Raw genomic sequence first — 27891 nt, 5'->3', positions numbered from 1 at the left:
ACAAACTTTCCTTTTGTTATCTTCATGTTAAAGGCTCTCAATGGTTCAATCCCAGAGATATGGAGATCTTAATGTGGCTCCATTAGTAAATTGGTAAATTGTACACATTTTCAGAGTCACTTTGCATACAGCTGATACTTTTTTCTTTTAAAGAGGAATATCTGAAGAACAAATAATGTTGAAACTAGAAATGTATCCGTTTTTCAACAGAAAAAAATATTAACAAAATCAAAAATTTGAGCCGGGGACCTCTGGTTGATTTGACGCAGAATGACCCTAGGGTATAATGAGACCTGGACGACTTGGATGTGTTTTGTACCACTGGTACCACTAACACACTCACACACACACACAGACACTTACACTGACATTTGCACTCTCTCCTGTGTAATTCATCCCGAGAAAAGAGGAGCTCCAGCAGACATGATAGTGCACTTTACTTAAAAGAGAGATTTTTCTCTTTTGACCCAGATGTGGCCATTTGTGAGGGCTGCTTTAGACTACTGCAATATTTTAGGTCAACACCCAGCCTGACACATACGACTGCAAAAAAAGCCCTAGACTAAAAGAGACAGCGAGAGAGGAATGAGTGAACGAGAGGTTTAAATCACAGCTAAAGATGTCAGGCGTGACAGCTCCCTCCTGTTCTTTTGAATGCTAAGAGGTCAATCAGTACATATTTCATTTGCTGATAAAAAAAAAAAAAAAAAAAAAGAGAGCGGCAGGAAGATCTAAGTATGCCACCCCCAACCGGCCCATTAAGACAGAAGATGCTAAGGCCTAAAATATACTCAAATGCAACTATGTGAACGTAGATGTGATTATTTCACATAGCGTTTTTAGATAAAATCAATTCACAAACATTTAATCGCCCATTTGAGGTTTTTTTACTTATGGAAGCTTGTTTCCGTCATTAAATAAAAAATAAAAAAGGTATATTGCAACTTTTTATCTAACAATTCTGACTTTTTTTCTCGCAATTGCAAGATATAAACTCACAATTGCGAGTTATAAAATCAGAATTGTGTGATATAAAGTCAGAATTGTGAGATTTAAAGTCAGAACTGTGAGTTTTAAAGTCAGAATTGTGAGTTACAAAGTCAGAATTGTGAGTTTTAAAGTCAGAATTGTGAGTTACAAAGTCAGAATTGTGAGTTACAAAGTTAGAATTGTGAGTTTTAAAGTCAGAATTGTGAGTTTTAAAGTCAGAATTGTGAGTTTTAAAGTCAGAATTGTGAGTTACAAAGTTAGAATTGTGAGTTTTAAAGTCAGAATTGTGAGTTTTAAAGTCAGAATTGTGAGTTTTAAAGTCAGAATTGTGAGTTACAAAGTCAGAATTGTGAGTTACAAAGTCAGAATTGTGAGTTTTAAAGTCAGAATTGTGAGTTACAAAGTCAGAATTTTGAGTTACAAAGTCAGAATTGTGAGTTACAAAGTCAGAATTGTGAGTTTTAAAGTCAGAATTGTGAGTTACAAAGTCAGAATTGTGAGTTACAAAGTCAGAATTGTGAGTTTTAAAGTCAGAATTGTGAGTTTTAAAGTCAGAATTGTGAGTTACAAAGTCAGAATTGTGAGTTACAAAGTCAGAATTGTGAGTTTTGAAGTCAGAATTGTGAGTTACAAAGTCAGAATTGTGAGTTTTAAAGTCAGAATTGTGAGTTACAAAAGTCAGAATTGTGAGTTACAAAGTCAGAATTGTGAGTTTTAAAGTAAGAATTGTGAGTTACAAAGTCAGAATTGCGTGATAAAGTCAGAATTGAACAATTCTGAGAAAAAACTCTTTAAGATGCAATTGCGAGTTTATATCATGCGAGTTTAAATCATGTTTATATCATCTATATCTCACAATTCTGAGAAATGTCAGAATTGCATGATAAAAACTCGCAATTGCCAGAAAAAAAAGCCAGAATCTCGTCGCTCTGCAGGCTGAAGCGTGTCTCATCTTCTGAGCAAAAGTGTTTTAATCTTTTAAGTGGACAGTTCTTAAATAAAGAACTCTTAGAAGTATTTTGCCAAGGTCATACATGCATTTTATACAACGTAAGAACGCTAGAAATACTCCAACCATAGGGTGACAGTGCTTTATGAAAAAAGCGATACTCACTTGTTTATCAGAGATCTTGAAAGAGCTTCTAGCATAGTTCTCAAACTTCTGTTCCGTCTTTGGAAGTGGCCTCCCCTGTTTCAGAGAAACATATTTTTGAAGAAATGAAATGGCCCTTTTTCATCACTTGTGTCTCTCTGCTAAGTGTTGAGATCATCCTGACTCGGAGCCAGAGCGCTGCTGCGGTGATGAACAGGGTGAGTCGTTGGGTGTTGGACGCACTTCAGTGAACTCGCATTTTTTTGTGGCCTTCACAGTAATTCCACTTCCCCTTATCTACAGCAGACCGAATGAAATCACATGGACACAAATCATCATATCTGCTCAACACAATCCATCCGCTGTATCCTTCCAGTTTCAAACTAGATATTACCGCACAACACACTAATCATCTCACTTTCCAGTTTCTGGAGCTTCTAAAAAGTGTGCAGCTAGTGTAGAGATGGCTTAAAGAATATTACAGCTTTTTTTTCCCCAAACTGCTCTTGATTACCACATACTATAAAGTGACCCGTCCCTCAGTATATACACTACCATTCAAAAGTTTGGGTCAGAAAGATTTTTTTTTTTTTTTTTAAATAATAATATTTTCATTCAGTAAGGATGCACTGAAATGACCAAAGATGATAGTAAATATATTTATAATGTCACAAAAAAATAAAATCTTTTTCAAATAAATGCTGAACTTTCTATGTACTAAAGAATCCTGAAAAAAAATGTATCACAGTTTCCACAAAAAAAATATTAAGCAGCACCAGTGTTTTCAACATGTTTCCATCCACCTATTTTTCTCCGCATTTTGGGATATTGCATCAAATATATTGTTTGAGTCGGATACATTTTTAATCCGATAAGAAAACATGCGCATAAGCTACGATGGAAACACATTTACCGAATAAATTCCTCGATGCGCATCAAAACATATGACGTGACTTCATGTTATACGATGGCATAACTGTACTAACCAGCAAACCGATCTCATTGTACAGCATCTGAAAGCTGTTTTGGTTGTTCTGAAATGCCTGTGGTTCAGTATATTTACTTTTAGAACTGTCTTACACGATACCGTTTAGCAACAGCAAGATAACATGTTTATTGCAACGCTATCTAACGACCAATTCGTACGTATTTTACGAAGTGGCTAATTCGTATGAATTCGTACGACCTAACTTGTACAAATTCATATGATTTGTGTAAACCCCAGTGACGGGTAGGTTAAGGGGTGGGGTTAGGGGTAGGTCATTCGTGCGAATTCATATGAATTTAGCAACTTGGAAAATACATACGATTTAACAAAAAGGTCGTATGAATTTTTACGAATTAGCCACCTCATAAAATATGTACGAACTGCCTTGAGATTGGGTTGGTTTATTGCATTTTGTCTGCACGCTCTGAGGCGCAAGTAATTTATTATATACGGAAATTATTATATACAGTGGCTTCTCCTACTTTTCTTAGTGATATTTAGCACCAGTTATCATCAGGAACTGATGATTTTGTTCTCTTCGACTCACTGGATGGAAACGGTGCTTTATTCGCAAATGTTTTATGCGATATTCCAATTTTGCGCATATGTTAAATTTGCAACTTTGGATGGAAACATAGCTATTGATTGACTGAAGTTTCTTGAGCAGCAAATCAGCATATTAGAATGATTTCTGAAGGATCATGTGACACTGAAGATTGGAGTAATGATGCTGAAAATTCAGCTTTGCATCACAGGAATAAATAACATTTTAAAATGTATGAAAATAAAAAAGTTATTTTAAATTGTAGTAATATTTCACAATATTACTAATTTTACTGTTTTTTGATCAAATTAATGCAGCCTTGGTGAACAGAAGAGATGTCTTTCAAAGATCCCAAACTTTTGAATGGTTGTGTAAATGGTGCTGGCAAGAAAAGAGCATTCGGTATATTTTAAAATCAAATATTGCATATGTTAAAGGGGTCATATAAAGCCACTTTTACAAGATATAAAATAAGTCTCTGATGTCCCCAGAGTGTGTATGTGAAGTTTTAGCTCAAAATACCCCACAGATCATTTTTTATAGCATGTTAAATTTATCACTTTTTGAGGGTGAGCAAAAACGCTGTTTTTGTGTGTCCCTTTAAATGCAAATGAGCTGCTGCTCTCAAGAAGAGGGCGGAGTTTCAAGAGCTTGTGTTAGCAGTGGCGATTATCTCACGCAGACTCACTGAAAATGTCAGAAACTGTTAAGCCTTTTATGTTCAAACCGGAGTCGGACAATGATGGAGAGACTCAAGAAGAAGTGACAACATGTAGAATGCAACAGGATGTTTCTGAATGGTTAGTGGATTAATTTATGTAGCTGACGTGGAGTTAACTATCTTAAAGTCATTGATTAGCATATCATAGTCCTTAAAGAGAATTCTTTAAAAGAAAATATCTCCCTTTGCACTTAACTTTGAGCGTCTTTACTTTGCAAATGTTGTTTATGCTCCAACAGCAACATTACACACTAACTAAAGTTAAAAAAAAGTGAAATCATAATCAACAACCCCTTTAAACATCTACGTGTAGCGTTGTACTTTTGACTGCTGGGATTCCTACTTGTATTGTTCGCTTTGAATGAATCAAACCTATGGTCTGGTACTAAACAGCACATCACATATGCGGTAAATAAAATCCTATTGTATTATAGCATCTAACTGTCATGGTGTGTTTGTATGCAATCATGCAACATTACAAGGATCAGTATCAGTTTCAAAAACATACCGATACCATGAGAGACTCACAATGATCAGAAAGGTTCTTGTGAAGCTGAGGATGTGAGGATGAAGAGGGTTAGTGGTCAGGGGTACTGAGTGAATGTGCATTTGGGAATTGATTGAGGAAATGAGCAGGTGGACTCAGAAAGGCTGGTTAATCCCGATATGTTGATGTCATATAGCTGGTCATTCCCCCTCTGGCCTTCAACTCGGATGGCTCATTAACATCTGACCATCTCATCATCTGCTAAGTCAACGTACTTACTGTTAACTCACGGCACGTGTGTGTGTTTGTATGCATGTCGGGGATAAAGCATGTGTGTGGTTACAGAAAAGAAATGCATCCACAGTTAACAGAGAGACACATTTTAATGCAGAAGGGAATATGATGAGTATTCGTACCTCTTTAGCTGCTGTTGTAAGTTTGTTTTTGACCTCACTCAGGCTGGGAGTGCTGGGACTCTTCCCAGAAGGCCCTGCTGCAGACTTGTCTTTTACTTTCTGTGATGTCTGTAAATAAGAAAAATGCAAATCCTGTTAATCTAGACATGTTTCAGACGCACAGCAGAGCAAAGTGTCACATATCTCATGTTAGACATAAATAACATACAACAACAGCTCCTTGACTTATTTAGCCCTGTTAACCACTGCACTAATGACAGAACCTTTGACAAATTTAGAGGGGTACAAATAATTATTTTATTGCTTCCATGCAGGAGAGGACAAGCCCAAAGCTCTCAGATGCGGCAGTGGGATGGACGCTCTGCCAAGAGGAGGAATAAACAACTTGTTTTTCAGTGACAAGACCCATATTTCCAAACACCCTCATGTTAAGGCCGGTGTCATGAGAAATTGAGCCCCCCCCGGAATCGGGTCTCCTTTAGGACCCAGGCGGTAATGCATGATCAAAAGTTGTTATCATGATGTCTTGACTAATTATAACCCTATTTCACTACTGTATGATGTTTATTACATTAAGTGCACAAACAACATGCTTGTATAAAATAAATGTCTATTGCATATATTGATATTGGAAGCAAAAAACATACCTAATATAATATAAGCTAAGCTATCAGGCTAATTGTGACTCCCAGAGTCTGATTGGATTGTGAGGTGCCTTAAAATTCCCACCCCTACAACTCTAAAAATGCTGGGTTAAAAACAACCCAAGTTGGGTTGAAAATGGACAAACCCAGCAATTTGGTTGTTTTAACACAGCGGTTTGGTTAATTGTTTGCCTTTAACTCAACTATTGTTTAAAATTTACTGTATTGCTTGCTTAAAATTAACCCAAAATATGTTGGAAAATAACATTTATTCATTGTTTAATAAATGAACATTTATTAATAAGTTTAATGAATAATAATTAAACAATAAACATTCATTAAATTGCTTATTAATAAATGTTCACCTTTTTATTATTATTGCCTCTAGTGATTATGTGTCTGATTTTCAATTTCCAATTTTGGGTTCATTTTAAGCCAGCATATAGTCATTTGACCCAACCGCTGGGTTTGTCCATTTTCAACCCAACTTGGGTTGTTTTGAACCCAGCATTTTTAGAGTGTACAACTCAGTATATTTAATGGCTACAGTGCATATTTCTCAGTAAAAATGGAATCATAAAAAGAAAAACAGAGGAAATTTCTGAATGAATTCTTTTAACAATATGCAATTTTTTATCCTTTCTACCACAGACATACTAGTGGACAGAAAATACTGTATGCATTCTTCCACCTTACACTGTGAAGGATTTTTCAGGTTTCAGACAGAGTTGATGTATGAAGACAGTGTACCTCAAGCACACACACAGGTGCTGTAGCAGATGCTAGAAGCATCTCCTGTGACCACTTGTGATCATATTTCGGAGGGAGTGTCTCTGATTTTGTGACTACATTGGATGGTAATTTTCTTTCAAAGCCAGCAAAGTTTACCAGGTGTAAACGCGGTCTGTGCTGGTGCTTTGAAAGTAAATGCTTTACGTGCTCACTGATGCTCTGTCATAGTATAGAAGGTCTGAGATATTATGAGGGCAAATGTCTGTATTATTACAACTTCACTAAAGAATCTGGTGTCCACCCTCTAAAAGAGCAGGTCTGTGTCTGTGTCTGCTCATGGGGCACAGGTGTGTGTCCAGCTTTCAGCAGAAAGATACTGTCCTTCTGCAGACTGATGTAAGCTCACACACACACACACACACACACTAACTCACAGTGGCTTGTCCATGCATGCATCCCAGCCAAGAATCCACACTGATTGCAGGGTTACATTGATGGACAGAGCCTTGTTTTTCATAGCAAGCGAGAGAGAGAGAGAGAGAGAGAGAGATGGTAAAATAAAGAAGAAATGAAGATGGAAAGCATGAAGTCTTCTAACATATGTGATTAAATGAATGCTTCAAATGACCTCAGAGGTGACGCAGCTAAGACTTCTTGGGAGGTGTATATATATATATATATATGTGTATAGGGGGTGACTGTTTTGAGGCCCCCAAAAACTGCATCCATTCATCATAAATATAATCCATACTGCTCCAGGGTGTTAATAAAGGCCTTCTGAAGTGGAGCGATGGATTTTTATAAGAAAAATATCCATATTTAAAACTTTATTAACTAAAAAATACTAGCTTCCGGCAGACGGCCGTACACCTCGATTTGAGGCAGAAGAGCTTACGATACTACTACATCCTGCATCATACGTCACTTCAGAAGTTACTCATTTGGCGCAAGTTGACTTGTGCAGTATGCGTACGGTCTGGCGGAAGCTAGTTATTTTGGTTTATAAAGTTTTAAATATGGATATTTTTCTTACAAAAACCCATAGCTTCACTTCAGAAGGCCTTTATTAACCGCCCTGAGCCGTATGGATTATATTTATGATGGATGGATGCATTGGGCTTCTAAACAGGTCCCCCCTTCAACTACCTTTATAAAGCTTGGTAGAGCCAGGATATTTTTTTAAATATATCTCCGATTGTGTTCATCCGAAAGAAGATAGTCATATAGACCTAGGATGGTTTGAAGGTGAGTAAATCATGGGATACTTTTCATTTTTGGGTGAACTATCCCTTTAACACATTAATTTGATTAATTAGTTATAGGGAGAAAAAAAAAAAAGAGTTAAAATTATTGACGCATTTAATGCACCCGCCCCACCCCAGGCCTATGTAGGTCATCTTAAATATAATAAAGTTGATTGGTGATGAACATGACGCAGGGCAACAACTCATTGAATGAAGGAGCCTATAGAATGCAGTTAGAAAATCCCTAAAATGTAAGATATCAGTGCAAAAATGCCCCTGTGTGAGTTTTTGTCTCATATTTATATCATGATATAGTTAAGCAATATCACACAAATGATGTTTTTGTCCCAAATAGCATTAGTGCAAATGTGATATTGATTTTATACAACAGTTCAATAAATAAGTTAATATTGTGTCTGCTTCTTCTCAATTTTGCCAACGAAAATATTATCTATAAAGCCAGAGCAGAACTTCTGTGCTTCTCCGAGCAACACACAGCAGTGCATCCGCGTTTTGAGTGAATCAATTGGGTGAACCAATGATTGAATGGCCCATTCATAAAGCGAGCCATTTACTTAATTCCTGAATGAATCAGCAGTTTGAACAAATCGAATGAATGAATGACTTACTCATTTAGACTCAATTTACTTATTCATCTAGACTTAATCATTTTACCACCACCTACTGGCAGTTTTAGTTTCTTATTTAGAGTATCATTTCATTAAAAAAAAAAAAAAACATTAATAAAAAAAAAAAAATTCTGTCAACATTTACTCACCCTCATGGCTGTTGAAGCCTAAAAGTTTGTGCAATAAATTCCATTTTGAATAAAATGTTTTTCCTAAAGCTACATTTTGTAATGTCTATTTGATACTTTTCTCATTTACCACAATAATGACTTTAAATCATCTTTTGAGGGCAATTTCTCAGCCAAATTTGATGTGCAATTAATTTGCGATTAATTAGATGAGACCAAAATTAGATCTTTTAGGTAAGTACACTTTTGGGGCCAGATACAGTGCAAAAACAAAACAAAAAAAGAACTGGGTTTGGTTTCCCTTAGGTCTATGTTTGGTTCTTTCAAAGAGTGAATACAACTTAAAACAAATCATCTCTGGACCCATCAGGACATACACTGTGTAAGTTCAAGGCGATCAGGTAAACATCCCTCGAGAATACTCCAGAACTTTTGGTCGTGCTAGATGAAAGCGAAAAGTGAGAGAGGAACATAAAGTAAAGGACAATGTCTTCCAGTCTTGCGTTGTAAGAACAAAATAAATAATCCCCTTTTCCTCTGTAGCGATTGACGAGCATGCGATAGATCAAAAGGTATCAGATTAAAGGACAAATGCACTCACAACACACACACACACACGCACACACAGGACTGGCAAAGGGCCAGAGAGGCCCGGTGTGGTGCAGTCATTATATAGCAGGGCGTTTTTGTGTGTTGGGAAAGGACAGCTGTAGAGTTAAGACAGCTGACAGACAGAGAGTGCAGCGAGCTTTTTAATCTACGCCAGACACTGATTACAGATGCCAGGGGACGGCACTTAATCATTAGCACGCTAGCATTTGATGTAATCAGCTGTCCTCAATACACACACACACACTTAGTAATGATCGAGCACATAACTTCAAAACTTTACTGACCTTTAACAATCAGGGACATTACAAAGGATCTTGCGCTTTATTCGCAGCTCTATTACACTAATGTAGTTTTTATGTATGTTATGACAGGTAACTGTCTCTGCTACCTAACAGGAATGGACTTTACAAGCGTTCATAAAGAAGTCATCTCAACCTCTTCTCTGCACCCATTGTCAAAACTTCTAACATATTCTGCCACACTTATAACAAGATACTCATAAATCTAGTCTCGTATTTTTGACTCGACAACTTAATTTCCTCCTTCTGACTGAAATATTAAGATTATTTTTTTGTAAATATACATTGTAAACCCTAATGCTCAAAATAATTCATTGGTTTGAGTAGGACAAACTTAAATTAAACAAATTAGTTCAGTCAGATTAACTTTTATGAGTATTAAGCACTTTCTTTTTCTTTCAAGTTCACAGAACTGATATATTTTAAGTAAACTGAACTGTTTCATTGTTTTGCATTTTATGAACTTATTTCTTTTAATTTAGAAGAACTTAAGTTTAAGTGAATCTGGGCTGGGATTTCTATTTCCCAGAATGCTTTGCCCATGACGCTCGAAAGGGAGAGGAAATGCTAAAATTAAAGTGTTATATAATGTTTTTGTGCAAGATTAATGTTAATTGGGAGATTTAGTAGTGATTAATGTTTTGTTATGATAATTTAGAAGAGTTTCTGTTAATGTGGGTTTTTAAAGAGTTACCATCATGGTGACGAGTGGTGCATGTGGCTTGGTTTGAGACAAAGACTATAGATAAAGATGGTTCACTCCTATTAGTTATGAATGGGAGAAATTGCAACATACGTCCTGCCTTCTAAGTAAAAGAGCCAACTGCTAATTGATAAAGTCATTGCGTCACTGCAGCTGCCATTAGAAGCTTTAGTTCCCATAGAAACCAGAGACTCGCGCTTAGGACTGCACATGCACATTGGCTCGTCTAGCCTGAAAAATAAGTTTTTTTTAATGCCATTTGAGTATGAAAGAAACAACATTTATGGGACAATTCATGTCAGAATTTGTTACCAATTTGAAATATGCTATTTGATTTTTTAGTTCAAGTTTTTGGTGAACTCAAAAATTTCAGGACTTGGACTTGGAAATTGGACTTGCCCGGAGGCATTGCAAATATCGCCGCTAGGTGAACAGACTTTCAGGACCTTCAACCTTTCAGGAAGTGCTACAACATGCTATTGTTAACATGTGAGCAAATTAGCAAGTTAACATTTTCTGAATTAGCTTGTTATCGCTAGCTAAGTTTACACTAATAAAAATGTTCACATTAAGGTTACATTAAATATTTCAGATAAATGTATGAATTAGTGTGTAAATAACTGATTGCCTCAATTTTTTTGAGTTTTGCCAACTTATTGGGGCTTGCAGTGTACTAGCGGTCAAACACTGGAAGTTGGTAACTTTTTGTAATTTGAAAGAAGTCTCTTCTGCTCACCAAATTTGCATTTATTTGATCGAAAATACAGCAAAAACAGCAAAATTGTGAAATATTACAATTTAAATTTTCACATCACATGATCCTTCAGAAATCATTCTAATTTGCTGATTTGGTGCTCAAGAAACATTTCTTATTGTTATCAAAGTTGAAAACAGTTGTGCTGCTTAATTCTGTGGAATCTTTTTTCATGAATCTTTGATGAACAGAAAGTTCAAAATAACAGCATTTATTTGAAATGGAAATCTTCTGCGACACTAGAAATGTCTTTACTGTCACTTCGATTAATTTAATGTGTACTTGCTGAACGAAAGTATTAATTTCCTAGGGTGGCATAAAGCTTATTAGCGTTATTCAAAATAAGCATATCAAAATCACCTGTCAAATAAAAGGTGAGTACACAGGCCATTATGCTGAAAAGAGGTAGTCAAGTGACCAAACACAATTCCCTTTTTTTACACAACAGTGGTGCGAATCTGAAATCAGATTATACAAATGTACAAAAGGATAACACTACCAGAAATCAGCCAATCAGCATGAAGACCGCCATTTTGAGTAGGCTTTCACAATAAGATGATCAATGAACAGTCTGTGTGTGTGTTATGGCTGAGGTTGACTAACAAAACAAAACCAACTGGACTTAATGCATGAATATTCTTGTATACTTTATGACAGCCATTCACAGATGAAGGCATCTTACAGTTATGTCCCATACTATTGTACTAAACTTGTTTCTACACGCAAATACAGTCTTACAAAGCATTCCACAACTGTTCGAGCGTGTCATTGTGAAATGCAAGTGATTTCTCTTCATGCATTCATACAGATATACAGCACTCCTTTGGGAGAATGTAAAGAGCCAACCACGATTTAATGACAGAGCACTCGGTTTCCGCTCGCCTCATGGCCTGCAGGGACACCAAGCCCTAATGATTTCTAATGGCAGAGGAGTGGCAACCGGAAACAAGGGTGTGAGAAGGACGAGTAGGAGTGGCCGACCGGAAGCAGAAGTGTAAAAAAGTGCCAGAGTTTTAGAAAGATGGGAGGATGTCTGCTTGACTGTCTAATCTCGTCAGGTGTTTTAACAACCACCGCCTTGCACCAGAACATAGCCATTATGGAATTAGCCAAATGTGGGTGCACACACACACACACACACACACACACACACACACACACACACACAGCCCCCTGGGGTGTTTCTATAACAGTAGGTAATTAGCGCTCCTCACGTCAGGCATCTAAGATGCTAATAACATGCTTACCGAGTCTTACATTGTTAGGTCAAGTGAACTGCCAGCGGGAGCAATGGGAAACTCATTTAGACATTATGTGGATGCTTACGTGTTAAAGGTGGTCCGGGTTTGAATGCCAAAACCAAAGGTCACCCTGTAAAGGTATAAATCTGTCCTGAGGGTGTGTTCCAGGGGTCAGAGGTCGGACAAATTTAGTGGTGAAAGTTTAGGCTCGCTTTTGTTTGTCACCTGTCTTTCTTGTCACCCGCAAAAATCACACAACTTGCCCTCTTAGGTAATTGGTCATCGGGTATGTGAAATCACTTTGGGATGTTTGAAAGGCAAAGCCTGATGGACATTTACGAGCATATTTCAATCAGGTAATTTCTTGAGCACTCAATAGAGCGCAACAGTGACCGCCCACTTTTTAAGGATTTTTTTATTTCATTAATTTTCCCCATAGGAATTTGAAGAGCTCTATGATGAATTACTAAACAATTATTAGTTAAAATTATTTATAAAAAATGTATTATTTATTAAGTATTTTGGAATTCATAAATAGAACTAATGTACAAGTCTAATGTACGTGTCTGTCTTCTCTTGGGACACTGCGAATAATGTAATCGAATTAAAAAATATGTCGGTACAATATATTGACTACAACATTGGTAAGCCACTGATTACAAGTATTATTTGAACTCATTTTATTTTAACTGACAGAAAAGATTATGAAATATACAGTACATTCAGACCCTTTCATTTTTTCACATTTGTTATGTTGTAGCACTAAAATGCTATTAAATTAATGTTTTCCACATCAGTCTACACTCCATAAACCATTATGACAACACAATGAATACATTTGCAATAACTTTGCAAATTTATTAAAGATAACTGAAATATCACATTGCATAAGTATTCCGACCTTTAACTCAGTACTTAGTTGAAGCACCTTTGGCACAATATTATTTTAACATCTTTGATGTATTTTTATAGTTTTTGTTAAAGGGTTAGGTTCACTCAAAAATGAAAATTCTGTCATTAATTGCTCACCCTCATGTCGCTCCAAAACCAAAAGACTTTCGTTTATCTTTGGGACACAAATGAAGATATAATGAAATCTGAGAGCTTTCTGTCCTCCACTGACAGTCTGCGCAACTGACACTTTCAAGCACCAGAAAGGTAGACATCATTAAAGTAATCCATGTGATTCCAGTGGTTTAACCTCAGTCAGAGATGCGAGCACTTTGTTCGAGCAAAACAAAACAAACAAACAAAAAAAAACCTAACAGGAATCGACTTTACAAGCGTTCATAAAGAAGTCATCTCAACCTCTTCTCTGCACCCATTGTCAAAACTTCTAACGTATTCTGCCACACTTACAACAAGATACTCATAAATCTAGTCTCGTATTTTTGACTCGACAACTTAATTTCCTCCTTCTGACTGAAATATTAAGATTATTTTTTTGTAAATATACATTGTAAACCCTAATGCTCAAAATAATTCATTGGTTTGAGTAGGACAAACTTAAATTAAACAAATTAGTTCAGTCAGATTAACTTTTATGAGTATTAAGCACTTTCTTTTAATTTCTTCTCTCTTTAATTTCTTTTAATTTAGAAGAACTTAAGTTTAAGTGAATCTGGGCTGGGATTTCTATTTCCCAGAATGCTTTGCCCATGACACTCGAAAGGGAGAGGAAATGCTAAAATTAAAGTGTTATATAATGTTTTTGTGCAAGATTAATGTTAATTGGGAGATTTAGTAGTGATTAATGTTTTGTTATGATAATTTAGAAGAGTTTCTGTTAATGTGGGTTTTTAGAGTTACCATCATGGTGACGAGTGGTGCATGTGGCTTGGTTTGAGACAAAGACTATAGATAAAGATGGTTCACTCCTATTAGTTATGAATGGGAGAAATTGCAACACGCAATATGGCGGAATACGTCCTGCCTTCTAAGTAAAAAAGCCAACTGCTGATTGATAAAGTCATTGCGTCACTGCAGCTGCCATTAGAAGCTTTAGTTTGCATAGAAACCAGAGACTCACGCTTAGGACTGCACATGCACTTTGGCTCGTCTAGCCTGAAAAATAAGTTTTTTTTTAATGCCATTTGAGTATAAGTAACAAAATTTATGGGACAATTCATGTCAGATGAAATCAGTCATAATAAATAAATGTCATTTCTTTTTTTTTTTTTTTTGTATCATTAATTATTGATTGATACGTATTCATTTCAAATAGAGTTTGTGTATTTTATTTACATACAAAAATACTTATTTATGCTATTCATGATCAAGTAGTAGGCCTATCATATTTAATATAAACATATTTTTTTTTACCGTGAGGCAAAAGTTAGAATAAAGGATAAACTGAAATTCACAGCAGTTTAACACATCATTAAAGGTACAGGATGCAATCTCTCAAATTCGTTGTTGAACACTGTTGATATTTGAAACACCCCTCTCTTCATTACTCCGCCTCCAAAACTCACACTCCAATCCCAACCACCATGCTCCAAGCCAGTCTCGAACCCAGGCCCGATCGCTGCTGGCATGCAGGCGAATGCACTACCAATGACGCTAAACACCGCACTCTCTAGCAGTAGTCAGTGTGCAGTAGTTTAACTGCAAAACACTCACTATCTGGCCAGTTACACACACAATGCCAGTGGATGTCTGTTTATCACAGCTGACGCGCAACAAAATGATTCACGAAAAATAAAACACTGATGATGAAACAACGACAAGGAAGCACAAAAAATGAACGTACAGTACACAAGAGTAAATACAAACAAGAGTTTGTTGTTAATAGCCAACAGCACAGCAGCTCCAGACAATCACAACTGTGTTACTTGTGTTACAAGTGTGTTACATGAGAAGGAATCAAAGCAGCCTCTGCGTCTGTTTTCAGGCCTTCCCACTTAGCTCTCTCCAGTGCTGGAAAGCTTTTCTAATATAAATGAGGGTCCTAAAGGGCTTGCCCAGTCATAAACCTTCATTCCAGTGATATTCTTTTGAGCTTTTTTGTATTGTGTGCCATTTCTCATTCTGCAGGGTTTTGGCTATCAAGTATCGGCCCGACTAACTTCCAAACAGTGTATTTGAAATAATACTGAGTACACCTTTAAGAGTAAATATTATGCGACTATGCATTACTTTACGGAAAGCTTACAACCTACTAGCTATGTACTGCCTTAAGAACTAATGGTGCAACCAAATAAAGTACAGAGTTAGTTTCAAACTATACTGCGTTCCAAATTATTATGCAATTGACATATCAGTAAAATTTCAGTACAATAAACATTCAGATTTTAGTTTTTCTAAGAAAATGTTTGTTTGTTTATTTATCCATGTCTTTTTAGATAACTGGTATCAATCTCAGACAAAATAATTTGCCAGATCTATGGAAACCCTACTTAGAGGTTGTTCCACATTATTAAGCAAGTCACAGTTCTCATGCAATATGGGGAGGAAGAAAGATCTTTCTGAAGATGAAAAGCATGAAATGGTGCAATGTTGTGCAAAAGGCATGAAAACAACTAATATTGTTTGAAACTGAATGGAGATTATCGAATTATCATAAGATTTGTGAGTGATTTAGAGCACAGCAGAACTCGGTCAGATAGAGGCTTATTAATGAAAGTTCCTGTCAAAAAAATGTATTGTATTAAAAGGGCAGCTATAAAAAAAGCCAGTGTTGAGCAGCAAACAGGTATTTGAAGCTGCTGGTATCTCTGGAGTCTCAAGAAGCTCTCCATGCAGGCTGGCAGTTGTGCGTAAAGATGCATTTTAGACACCACTATCCAAACCTAACAAAGAGAAACATTTACAGTGGGTGTAGAAATACATTTTCAAACAGTTTAATTGCTGTGGTGTTTTTTTGCAGCATGGGATAGTGCATAGTGCATTGTACAATAGTGTATTGTACTATGCACTATCCTCCTTTTTATACCATAGCTGAAAATGGCCAGTTATGAACTCCACATATCTTGCAAAAGTCATTTTAATACCCTCCATCTCACTTCCCAGTATTCCAGCCCAAATCATCACCCGCTAGCTCCTTGCTGACGTCGCAGTCTTGTTGGAACATGGTGGCCATTCACCAACCATCCAGAAATCCATCCATTTAGACCATCCATTGTAGTACGGCATTAGTCAGTGAATAAAACTATTTTAAAATGAGTCTTCATGTATTTCTAAACCCACTGTAAATGTTTCTCTTTGTGAGGTTTGGTTTGGAGTGGCTGAAATGCATCTTTAAGCACGACTGCCAGCCTGCATGGAGAGTTTCTTGAGACTCTAGAGGCACCAGCAGCTTCAAATACCTGTTTGCTGCTCAACACTGGCTTTTTTTTATAGCTGCCCTTTTAATACAATACATTTTTTTGACAGGAACTTTCCTCAATAAGCCTTTATCTGACCGAGTTCTGCTGTGCTCTAAATCACTCACAAATCTTATGATAATTCGATAATCTCCATTCAGTTTCACACAATATTAGTTGTTTTCATGCCTTTTGCACGACATTGCACCATTTCATGCTTTTCATCTTCAAAAAGATCTTTCTTCCTCCCCATTTTTCATGAGAACTGTGACTTGCTTAATAATGTGGACCAACCTCTAAGTAGGGTTTCCATAGATCTGGCCAATTATTTTGTCTGAGATTGATACCAGTTATCTAAAAAGACATGGATAAATAAACAAACAAACATTTTCTTAGAAAAACTAAAATCTGAATGTTTATTGTACTGAAATCTTACTGATTTGTCTCTTGCATAATAATCTGGAACACAGTGTAGCTAGTAGTTACTAAGCTTCTAGTGTGGACTTTATGTTGCAGTTTAAGAACTTACGAATGGTTGGTGCAGCCTTACCCTGGTTGTTCCATGGGGCTGATATATTCCTGTGATCAAAGCTGAATTTTCAGCATCATTACTCACATTCAGCATCATGTCAAGCCCTACCCTGTTTGTTCCATTTAAGAATCATGGAGCCTTTCCCAGATCCAGACCTGTGCTTAAACACAATCCTGTTTCTGAGATCTGGAGCCTGTTCTTTGACCTTTTTGCTCTGGTATGCTTTTCACACAAATTTACTCCAATCAATGCATAGAAACATCTCAAAGATGATCCAGAGAAATTGGATGTAACTGAGCTAAATGTCAAAGGTCATGGCAAAGGGTCTGAATACTTATGTCAGTGTGATCTCAGTTTGTCTTTTCTTTTTAATTAATTTGCAAAGTTTCCACAAATCTGTTTTTTCCTTTGTCATTATGGGTTATGGTGTGTAGATTGATGTGAAATGTTTTTTTTAAGTAATTTAAAACATTTTAGCAAATGGCTCAAACACTACTACTGTTCAAATGTTTTGCTGTTTTTTTTTATTTTTTTCTTTTGAAAGAAATTAATACTTTTAAGCAAGAATGCATTAAATTGATCAAAAGAGACAGAAAGACATTTATAATGTTACATAATTACAAACGATCTATTTAAAGTAAATTCTATTTAAAGTAAATTGTCTATTCTTCACAGGATCCTGAAAAAGAATCCATATTTTTATGGTTTCCATATATATATATATACACATCTCTATTATCAGGTTGGACCGCCTTTTGCCTTCAGAACTGCCTTAATTCTTCATGGCATAGACTCAACAAGAAGATGGAAATATGCCTCAGAGATTTTGGTCAGCATCACACAGTTGCTGCAGATTTCTCGGCTCAACATCCATTATGCGAATCTCCCGTTCCACCACATCCCAAAGTTACCCTATTGGATTGAGATCTGGTGAGTATAGTGAACTCATTGTCATGTTCATGAAACCAGTTTGAGATGATTTGAGTATTGTGACATATTACCCTACTGGAAATAGCCATCAGAAGATGGGTCCACTGCGGTCATAAAGAGATGGACATGGTCAGAAACAAAACTCAGGTAGGCTGAGGTGTTGGAAAGATGCTCAAGTGGTAGTAAGGGGCCCAAAGTGTGCCGAGAAAATATGTTGATGTTAATGAAAATAAAAGATGTTAGCAGCAGATCCTTTAAGTCCTGTTGCGAGGTGGGGCCTCCATGGATCGGACTTGTTTGTTCAGCACATCCCACTTATGCTCGATTGGATTGAGATCCGGGGAATTTAGAGGACACCTCAAACTCGTTGTTGTGCTCCTCAAACCATTCCTGAACCACTTTTGCTTTGTGGCAGGGCACATTATCCTGCTGAAAGAGGCCACAGCCACCAAGGAAAACCGTTTCCATGAAAGGCTTTCAAGAGCCTTGGCCGCCCATGACCCTGTCGCCGGTTCACCACTGTTCCTTACTTGGACCACTTTTGATAGATACTGACCACTGCAGACCGGGAACACCCCACAAGAGCTGCAGTTTTGGAGATGCTCTGACCCAGTCGTCTAGCCATCACAATTTGGCCCTTGTCAAACTTGCTCAAATCCTTACGCTTGCCCATTTTTCCTGCTTCTAACACATCAACTTTGTGTATTGAGGACAAAATGTTCACTTGCAAGAGAGAGAGAGAGAACGTATGGAGAAATTGAATGAGATTTTTACTTTCCAATGGTTGCGCTCAACTTCTCTCTCAAGTTCACAGTGTTCTTTTGTTCCATCTGGATGACCGTTACCTCTGGTCATGTCTTTGAAGAATCCTCACTGTGCGTAGCGTTCCTGCTCCTGTGTCTTTCTGATTCAGCACCACAATTATGGTGAAAAAATCTACTTCAAAGAAAATTTAACCCCACGCAACTGCATGTGCACCGGTCAAAGGAGGAAAAAAATGTGATTAGAAGAAAGTCTGGTGAACGCATTTCAAATTCCCAACATCGGTCACCATGCCAGAAGGCTGTGGCTTTGAGAGTAGTTTGTTGTTTTAAAGCAGACCACAAATGACCCTTCAAATTGGACGTTTTGGGATTGTTGCCACCAGCAGCTAGTTAAGAGTGCTTCACCATTTCCTTGCATGGGAAAATGCGATGTCCCTTTTCCATGATCTAAAAGAAAACCTTTGAATGTCAAGATGTTTTTCTCAAATACGCTTGATTATTAAAAGTGTATTAAGTGCATTAACTCCAAAAAAAGATACTGAAATAATGGCTTTGGGATTGTCGTGTCCTCCCAAGACTGGGCGGTTTTCAGCTAATCACAGCTGGAGTTTTGAATGCTGTTGCACACATTTATCTTTAGGGGTACTGCTGGTCTAATTCACATTTTGCTTTTGGCGGTGTTGGTTGATCGTAAACAAAGACAGGCTGTCTCATTATCCCGTGGTTTTCTCTGTGAGGCTGCCATGTCGTCGGCATTCTAAACTGCACCTGGATGTTTGGTAAGAATTACCTCTGGCATCCAACGGTAGACCTTGGCTTTTGGTTGGCACGGCTTGGCAATTTGGAAATGGGATGTGGACTGAATACCAAAACCTGAAACCCAGACGGCTCCTGACCCAAATGAACTTATCCTGAAGTAGATCTGTGCAGTGCGGTGTATACTGTATGACCGTAAAATGTCTTTGAATGTACATCAGAACTTGTACTTGTCAAAGTAAATGACTGTATTGTGATATTATACCCTTACCATGAAAAAAAGTGACTCAAAGCATCACTGATTTGAAGATTTTGGTCGTATCACCCACATTTATCCAGCAGTGTTGCTTTCTTTTTTTTCAAAGTAAATAACTTTAAATAACTTACCTGATTTTGGGGCTTCCCTGATGTCTCCGCTTTCTTGTCTGGAGAGCCGTTCTGCTTATCTGCACTTTTCTTCTTCTCTGGGGTCTGGAAAAGTGACAGAGAGAAAGACATTGCGATCCCAGGTTAAAATGAGCAGAGAAAATATTTAACACGTGTCAAAGACAGAGCTGCTCCAGTCACCTGTCATGCTCAGTGTTAGAATCATAAGAGCGGATAATGTTTGTGAATTGAGTGATTCTGACGGATTTGCTCTTCAGTGATGTAACACAATACACTTCTCGTATGTTTTTTTCAGTGGGGCTGTCAAAGAGCCGTGATGAAAGAGAGCAGTAATTTGTAGAAAGCGTAGCCTGTTTAGTCGTGGCCTGAAGGGACCACAGGACAGTGTCATAGCTCTATAACTCTATACAGTGGAAGAACATAAAGACGAGTAAACGAAATGATAAAATAAAGAAATCTGGATGGGAGAGTTTACACTTTCCATGAACCCTATATATGTAAATGTGTGTGTGTGTGTGTGTGTGTGTGTGTATATATATATATATATATATATATATATATATATATATATATATATATATATATATATATATATATATTATTTTATGTACACACATTCCAAGCTTTGGCAATATTGTACTATTTACAGTCATGCCAATGAAGCAATTTTTAACTTGAATATAATATGTCTTATACATAATAATATGGTTATAATTACTCACAGGAACAAAGTTATAGTACAATATAGCACCTATACATAATATACAGTGTAGTACAGTCTAATACAGTGTTTCCCAACTAGTGTGCCGCGAAAGGTTGTCAGGTGTGCCGTGGAAAATTACCAATGCCAAAAAATGGCAAATTAAATTAAATTAAATTAAATTAAAGCTATACAATTAAGATTATATCATCAATGTCAGACGGAAACCTCATATCTCTACATTTTGTCATTTTTGTTTTATTATTTTTGTAGGCAAAATCCGGAAGCGAGTTAGCATTTTAGGACTTCCGGTTCCAACGCCGTCAAGTCTATGGGTTTTTTGAATGGGTTTTTGCTAAATCGCCTGAAATAAGGTCTGTGGTAAACAAAGCCTCTAAATACTTTCACGTTTTGATCTATGACATAAAACACACCAGTTATAACCCACTTGTGATTTTTTAAACTTTTACTGTGTCTTAAAATCGGCAGTTGCTAACAAATTGCTAAAAGGGACTACTTCCTTTGGCGGGGACTTTAGACGTCATCATTAAAAACAGGACATTTGGACAGCATTTCTCATGAAAAAGTGGATAAGTATTAATAACAGCGCAGATCATAATCAGCGAGCATGTTTTTAAATAGAGTTGTTTTCTAAATAAAGTTTGAGGAAGCTTGGTGGTGACGGCGTTGATCCGCAACCATGGTGTGCTGTAGTCCGTTTATAGCCTACTGTTAGCCTTTTATATCTGACAACTTTATTTAGGCTTCAAAACATATAAATGTTGTGTTAACTTGTAAAGATTATCTTGATAGACAAAACGTATAAGTGTCATAACCCTTTGTTAAACACAGAGCTTATGTTCTGCGATTTTCCAAAAGTCTATGGGAAAAATGCATAGGCTTTCAACCGAGGGAACCCGTGTGCCGCTAACTTCCGGGTTGGCCTACAAAAACACGTCATCCCTGGGGCACTCTATAGGTCATCCTTTATGCCTGTATGTGGGTTCTACAAATATTAACCAATCAAAGGGATTGAACTAAACTGTGACTAAACCTTGTAACTCCATTGGCTCCTCAAACTATCAGTCAATCCTCATAACTCCGCCCGCTTCTATCATGAATGAAGTGCCGCGGCCCGCATGCAGTTTGGAGATCTCTGCTTGTTTGCAAAGCAAAAGTAAATAAAGAACTGATGTTTAAATAAGTACAGCGTTTTCTTTACTCAAGAAACACTATGTCTATAACGGCTAATGTTTTTTGTATTTAAAGAGCGGAGAAGAGTCTCAGTCTGGTATTTGCCATCTAGTTGTAGCTGTTACTGTTTTAAATATCCCGCTTCATCTATTATATCATGAGACTTTGTCCAAATGTATTCCGCAACAAGAAAAAATTGAGAGTCCATATAGCTACAATAAACTTTAAAACCTCTAAGTTGATGAAAATGTAATGTGACGCACTTACTGCCTCAGCGCATTTTCACTGGTCATCTAAGCTTGATTTTCATAAAATGGTATAATGATGACACATGCACGTGTTTGACATATATAAAGTCGCAATACCAACTTTGATGTTTAATTATTAAAGGTGCCCTAGAACTTTTTTTTAAAAGATGTAATATAAGTCTAAGGTGTCCCCTGAATGTGTCTGTGAAGTTTCAGATCAAAATACCCCATAGATTTTTTTTTTATTCATTTTTTTAACAGCCTATTTTGGGGCATCATTATAAATGAGCCGATACAGGGCTGCTGGCCCTTTAATTGCTCGCGCTCTCCGCTCACGGAGCTCGCGCTTGCCTTGAAGGTGCTAAAGAGGATTTTTTCGTCGACTGAGAATCCAAAGACTGTTACTGAGTTTTTGAAATGAGCGCATGCGTAAGAACAGCCCCCCAAAAACGCCTCCCAAAACTCGTGCACGAGTATTGGAACACAAGTGTTTACCACCGGCATTCGCTGTGTCGTGTTAGTGGATTCATTATGTCGGACTCACCGCAGGTAACTCATAATCTGCAGTTGTTACTCCTGTCTCCTGACAAAAACATTGCATGCAGCGCCTGTGGAGTGTGGAAAGTTACTGGAGCGCGCAGCCGCGTCTCTCACAAGGAACGTCACGGCAGTGATTGACAAGCCAGAGGGCCAATCGTTTATGCGATGATCGCGTAAACAATTGGCTGATGTTTTTAAGGCCCTACCTCGTGCACAGATGATGTATATTAATATTATTCCTTTCAGTGCACCTAATAAATAGTCTTTTATCAGTTAGTAAAGACAGTTTCAAGTAATATTGCAAAAATGTATAAAACAAAACATCCTCTTTAGCACCTTTAAACAACATAAAAAAAAGTTCAAACAGCTAATATAACCCTCAAAATGGATCTTTACAAAGTGTTCGCCATGCAGCATGTCTAATCGCGTAAGTATAGTGTTTATTTGAATGTTTACATTTGATTCTGAATGAGTTTGAGGCTATGCTCTGTGGCTAAAGCTAACATTACACACTGTTGGAGAGATTTATAGAGAATGAAGTTGTGTTTATGAATTATACAGACTGCAAGTGTTTAAAAATGAAAATAGCGACGGCTCTTATCTCCGTGAATACAGTAAGAAACGATGGTAACTTTAACCACATTTAACAGTACATTAGCAACATGCTAACGAAACATTTAGAAAGACAATTTACAAATATCACTAAAAATATGTTATCATGAATCATGTCAGTTATTATTGCTCCATCTGCCATTTTTCGCTGTTGTTATTGCTTGCTTACCTAGTCTGATGATTCAGCTGTGCACAGATCCAGACGTTAATACTGGCTGCCCTTGTCTAATGCCTTTCATAATGTTGGGATCATGGGCTGGCATATGCAAATATTGGGGGCGTACATATTAATGATCACGACTGTTACGTAACAGTTGGTGTTATGTTGAGATTCGCCTGTTCTTCTGAGGTCTTTTAAACAAATTAGATTTATATAAGGAGGAGGAAACAATGGAGTCTGAGACTCACTGTATGTCTTTTCCATGTACTGAACTCTTGTTATTCAACTATGCCAAGGTAAATTCAATTTTTGAATCAAGGGCACCTTTAAATAAATTTTTTTTTAAAAATACCCGACTTAATCTCAAGTTTCACATTAAATTAAATGTGAGCACTACTTTTAATATAATTTCAAGTTTTGATATGCCATTTGAAGCAATGCATGTTTGTGCAATTCTGTTGTTTTAGTGAACTGTGGTGAGCCGTGGGATTTTTTTCTTATCAAAACTGCCATGGCAAAATAAAAAAAGGTTGCAAACACTGGTCTACTATACCTATTCATTATATAATAAAGGTGCAAACATGAATAAGCATGCATTATAATTTATGAAAAAAAGGAATTAGCCCACTTTTCTCATTCATAATGTGCAATTTGAACACTGGCATAACTTAATAATGCTTTTTATACAGAGTGTGTAGAACGTGTTTCCAGCAAAACGAACAGTGAACGAATAAACAATTTAAAGGCCTGATGGGACAGAGGTAGAGCACAAGATGGCTAAAGAAAGAGAGCGAGAGACTGAAAAGCTGCAAGAAGAGAAGAAAGCGTTCAGGACGGAGGGATCAGAGGGGATGTGGAGTGTGTGACAGAAGTGCTCGTCTGTCGTTCCCCCTCAGGGCAGGAATCAGTCCTCACAGAGCAGGTATGTGCCTGCTTTGATCTCTAAACACACATACAAAAACACACTGTCACGCTCTCTCAAACACTTCAATACACAGCAGGGTTACTGGGTTTTATAAGGGTTGTCAATTTCAGTTTAGTTTTCGAGTTTTAATGGTGCATAAATAGTTTCAATTGTGATTTTAACTACCGTTCAAAAGCTTGGATTCAGAAAGTTTTTTTATGTTTTTGACTTTTTTTATTAACCTCTCCAAGGCTGCATTTATTTGATCAATAATACAGTAAAAACAGTAATATTGTGAACTAATATCATACCTGTTTACTATTGTAATTATTGTAAAATGTGATTTATTCCTTTAATCAATGCTGAATTTCCATCATTACTCCAGTCTTCAGTGTCTAATATGCTGATTTTGTGCTCAAAAAACATTTATTATTATCAATGCTGAGTTAATATTTTTCTGGAAACCATGATTCATTTGAAATAGAAATCTTTTGTAACATTATAAAAGTCTTTACTGTCACTTTTGATCAATTTAACACATACAAGTACTAATTTCTTATTCATATTCATTTTCTGAACCAAACAAATTTTTAGCAAGATCTGAGCTACTTGAATGAGGCACTATTTTGCTACAGCTTATGCAGGTCTACGATCACAGTAGCATTATTCATTATTTATATCTATAATAATAACTATTATTATTATTATTATTATTATTTTATAATATTTCACTATTTACCTCTGGCATGTAAAAACAAACAAACAAAAAAACCTGTCTGGTGTGGTTCTTAGACCAAATAAACCAATTGTCAAAAGTCTGGACTGCAAGGGGAAAAATTGTATGTAGTTTTTATTTTTATCAAATTATATAAAGCATTTTAACCGACTCATTCCATCATTTCTTTATATCAGATTCTTCACAGCAGATTAAAAAGCCACATACTCTGCAGTTGTCAACACATGTATAAGAGTTAGAGGGAGAGATAGTGACGGGTAGACAGGTGAAGTCACACTGTGTACATGTGATCATTATGCTCCAGACAGAAAGAAGGTGTCTATGAAAACAGACAGATGAGTAAAGGATGCAAACAAGGTATGATAAAGATGACAGAAGACACGGAGGTTTTATAAATGTGACATGAGAGAGGAAGAATACGTCTTATATGAAGAGACAGACAGAACGTAAAGTGATGAGATAATCACAGGTACTGATGAATGTGATGGGGGTAACTTCCTCTCTCTCTCTCAGGCAGAGACTGGCACCTGCTGGTCAATCTGGTGTTCAGTTGAATTCATTCAGGACAGCAGTGGTAACATGCAGCAATGTAACACACTACTGCTCAAAAGTTTGGGGTCAGTAAGACTTTTTTAATTAATACATTTATTCAGCAAAGATGCACTAAATTGATCAGAAGACATTCATAATTTTACAAAAGAAAGGCAAATAAATGCTGTTCTTTTGAACGTTCTATTTATCGGAATTTTGAAAGACAAATTAAAGCAACAAAAAGTGTTTTTAACATTGATAAGAATAAGAATTGTTTCTTGAACAGCAAATCAGCATATCAGAATGATTTCTGAAGGATCATGTGACACTGAAGACTGAAGTAATGATGCTGATTGATCACAGGAATAAAATATATTCAGATAGAAACAGTAATTTTAAATTGTAATAATATTTCACAATATTATTGGATTTTCTGTATCTTTGATCAAATAAATACAGCTTTGGTGAGCAGAAGAGTTTTAAAAAATATTAAAAACCTTAACGACCACAAATTTTTGACAGGTTGTGTAATACACAGCATTTCCTCTTTCCTGATTCTATGAACTGCAAGAAACAGTAAGACTTACTTTTTGAGGGGTTTTGATGGGGCTCTTTTTAACTGTCTTTTCTTCTTTGTCGTCGTCCCTAAAAAGAAAAACAGACTTTTATGAACAAATAAAAATAAAAATGATCCCTCTCAAAGTGAAATCTAGTTCACCGAGAGTGTAAAAACCTTTTTAAAAAGCACAAGTTATAACTGAACAAACAAGAGTTCTCACTCTTCATCATCATCGTCATCATCATCATCTTCCTCGCTGTCCTCATCCTCATCTTCATCGGAGTCCATTTTCAGCTTTTTCTAAAAAGACACAACACCATCATTGGAAAAAAAAAAAGTATATTTTTGATAAAGCTGAGAGTTCTGCCACTATGATCTATTTGGAAGAGAGCGGTGAGCTGCTAGAGGCAAGAATAATCATACTATATTATTTAAAAATAAATTAAAGGTTTAGTTTGAAAGATATTTGTGAGACGACATGAGCTGAAAAGAAAAAAAATTACGTTTGCAAAGTATTTTTGCAATTCCGCTAAAATCAGTGTAAGTGACAGCCTCTCATGGCTTATTGCTTCAATAAGAATTTTGGGATCATTTCAACACTCTGCCAAAAGATTTCAAACAGTCTCTCTGAGTATCACATTAATGACAAGCTGTTGCTTGTCTCAGACACTTATCTAGAGGATTAAGTGTGTATTGAACAATGCGTCTCTTTATTGAGATTCCATGAAAGTCAACTTGGCAACCTCACAGTTTTCTGGACACCTAGTTAAACCCTTTCATTTCTTAAGAAAAAAAAGAAAGACTCAGTATTTTTGTCCTTTTTCCAGTACAAATATCTAAACATTCTTAAATCAAGATACATTTAGTTGAGAAACAACATGACACAAGATATTAAGGGCCAGATTTACTAACCAGCGCAAACCCTCTTTTGGCAGTAAAATACTACTGTCAGGATTTACTAAAGACACGCAGTGCAAAATTAGCAATGAAAAGCAAATTGCAAAAGCAAAATTAGCAAATTGTTCCGGGTAATTTCGGTGGAAAAGTGGCTAAAGTTTATTGCACCAAAAACAATCATAATTTAGTAGTTTTAATTATATAAATTTAAAGTGAGATTAAAAACAAATCACCTGAGGCACTTTAGTGAGTGTCATGTTGGACGGTCTTTTCACTGGTGATGTGTTATTCTCCTCTTCTTCCTCATCCTCATCATCTGATTCCTTTACACCTGAAAAAAAAAAAACACAGAGATCTTCAAACTGTAGTTTAAATAAATACAATACATCTTCACAGGTTCATATGACAAATCCAGTCTGACATACGTAAGTGCTGCACTTGTTTAATATCCTGAGAATACTGACAAGCTTAAACTGTCTGAACAGCCTGCGCAAACATATGGAAGCCATTATATCCACACAAATGGTGTCACATGGTGCTGGTTAATTCATTCTAAGTCCGTATGGAGAGTGCAGGGCCCTTTAGGAAGGCCGGATTAGTCCCTTGGACATCACAACAGGTACAGAGAAACATTCCATCAAAGAGGAGAGCAAACAACAGAGGCAAAAGACACACCTGGGAAATGGTCTTCCTGAACTCTCTGTTTTGAGTAGTCATGTTCAGCCCTAAGAAATGAGAAAAGAAGAATGGTACTCACTGACGAAATGCTGACCGCTGATGTAGACTGGCCCCCCTCCGGACCGCAGGCGAAAGGACACAGGAGGTGTGACCTCAAAACCTCCCAGACTTAGCTAGAGGGAAAATGGAGACATACAAACAATAGCAAAAAGTTATGATCTACTTTTAAAACAC

General features: G+C 36.7%; 1 protein-coding gene across 1 annotated transcript in view; it reads right to left on the bottom strand.

Annotated features, from left to right (window-relative positions):
- Positions 1 to 27891, bottom strand: part of npm1b (nucleophosmin 1b) — a 38911-nt gene that overhangs the window by 3353 nt on the left and 7667 nt on the right. Inside the window, exons 4-10 of the mRNA XM_048163769.1 lie at positions 27737 to 27830; positions 27213 to 27310; positions 26303 to 26382; positions 26111 to 26168; positions 19899 to 19982; positions 5240 to 5347; positions 2105 to 2179 (exon numbers count right to left, since the gene is read on the bottom strand). Coding sequence (XP_048019726.1) covers positions 2105 to 2179; positions 5240 to 5347; positions 19899 to 19982; positions 26111 to 26168; positions 26303 to 26382; positions 27213 to 27310; positions 27737 to 27830 — 597 coding nt within the window. The remainder of the gene's footprint in view (positions 1 to 2104; positions 2180 to 5239; positions 5348 to 19898; positions 19983 to 26110; positions 26169 to 26302; positions 26383 to 27212; positions 27311 to 27736; positions 27831 to 27891) is intronic.

Source organism: Megalobrama amblycephala, linkage group LG17 (genome assembly GCF_018812025.1).
Source record: "Megalobrama amblycephala isolate DHTTF-2021 linkage group LG17, ASM1881202v1, whole genome shotgun sequence".
In the NCBI taxonomy this organism is placed as follows: domain Eukaryota; kingdom Metazoa; phylum Chordata; class Actinopteri; order Cypriniformes; family Xenocyprididae; genus Megalobrama; species Megalobrama amblycephala.
Note: the sequence above shows the minus strand (reverse complement) of the source record. Positions and strands in the feature narration are given on the sequence as shown.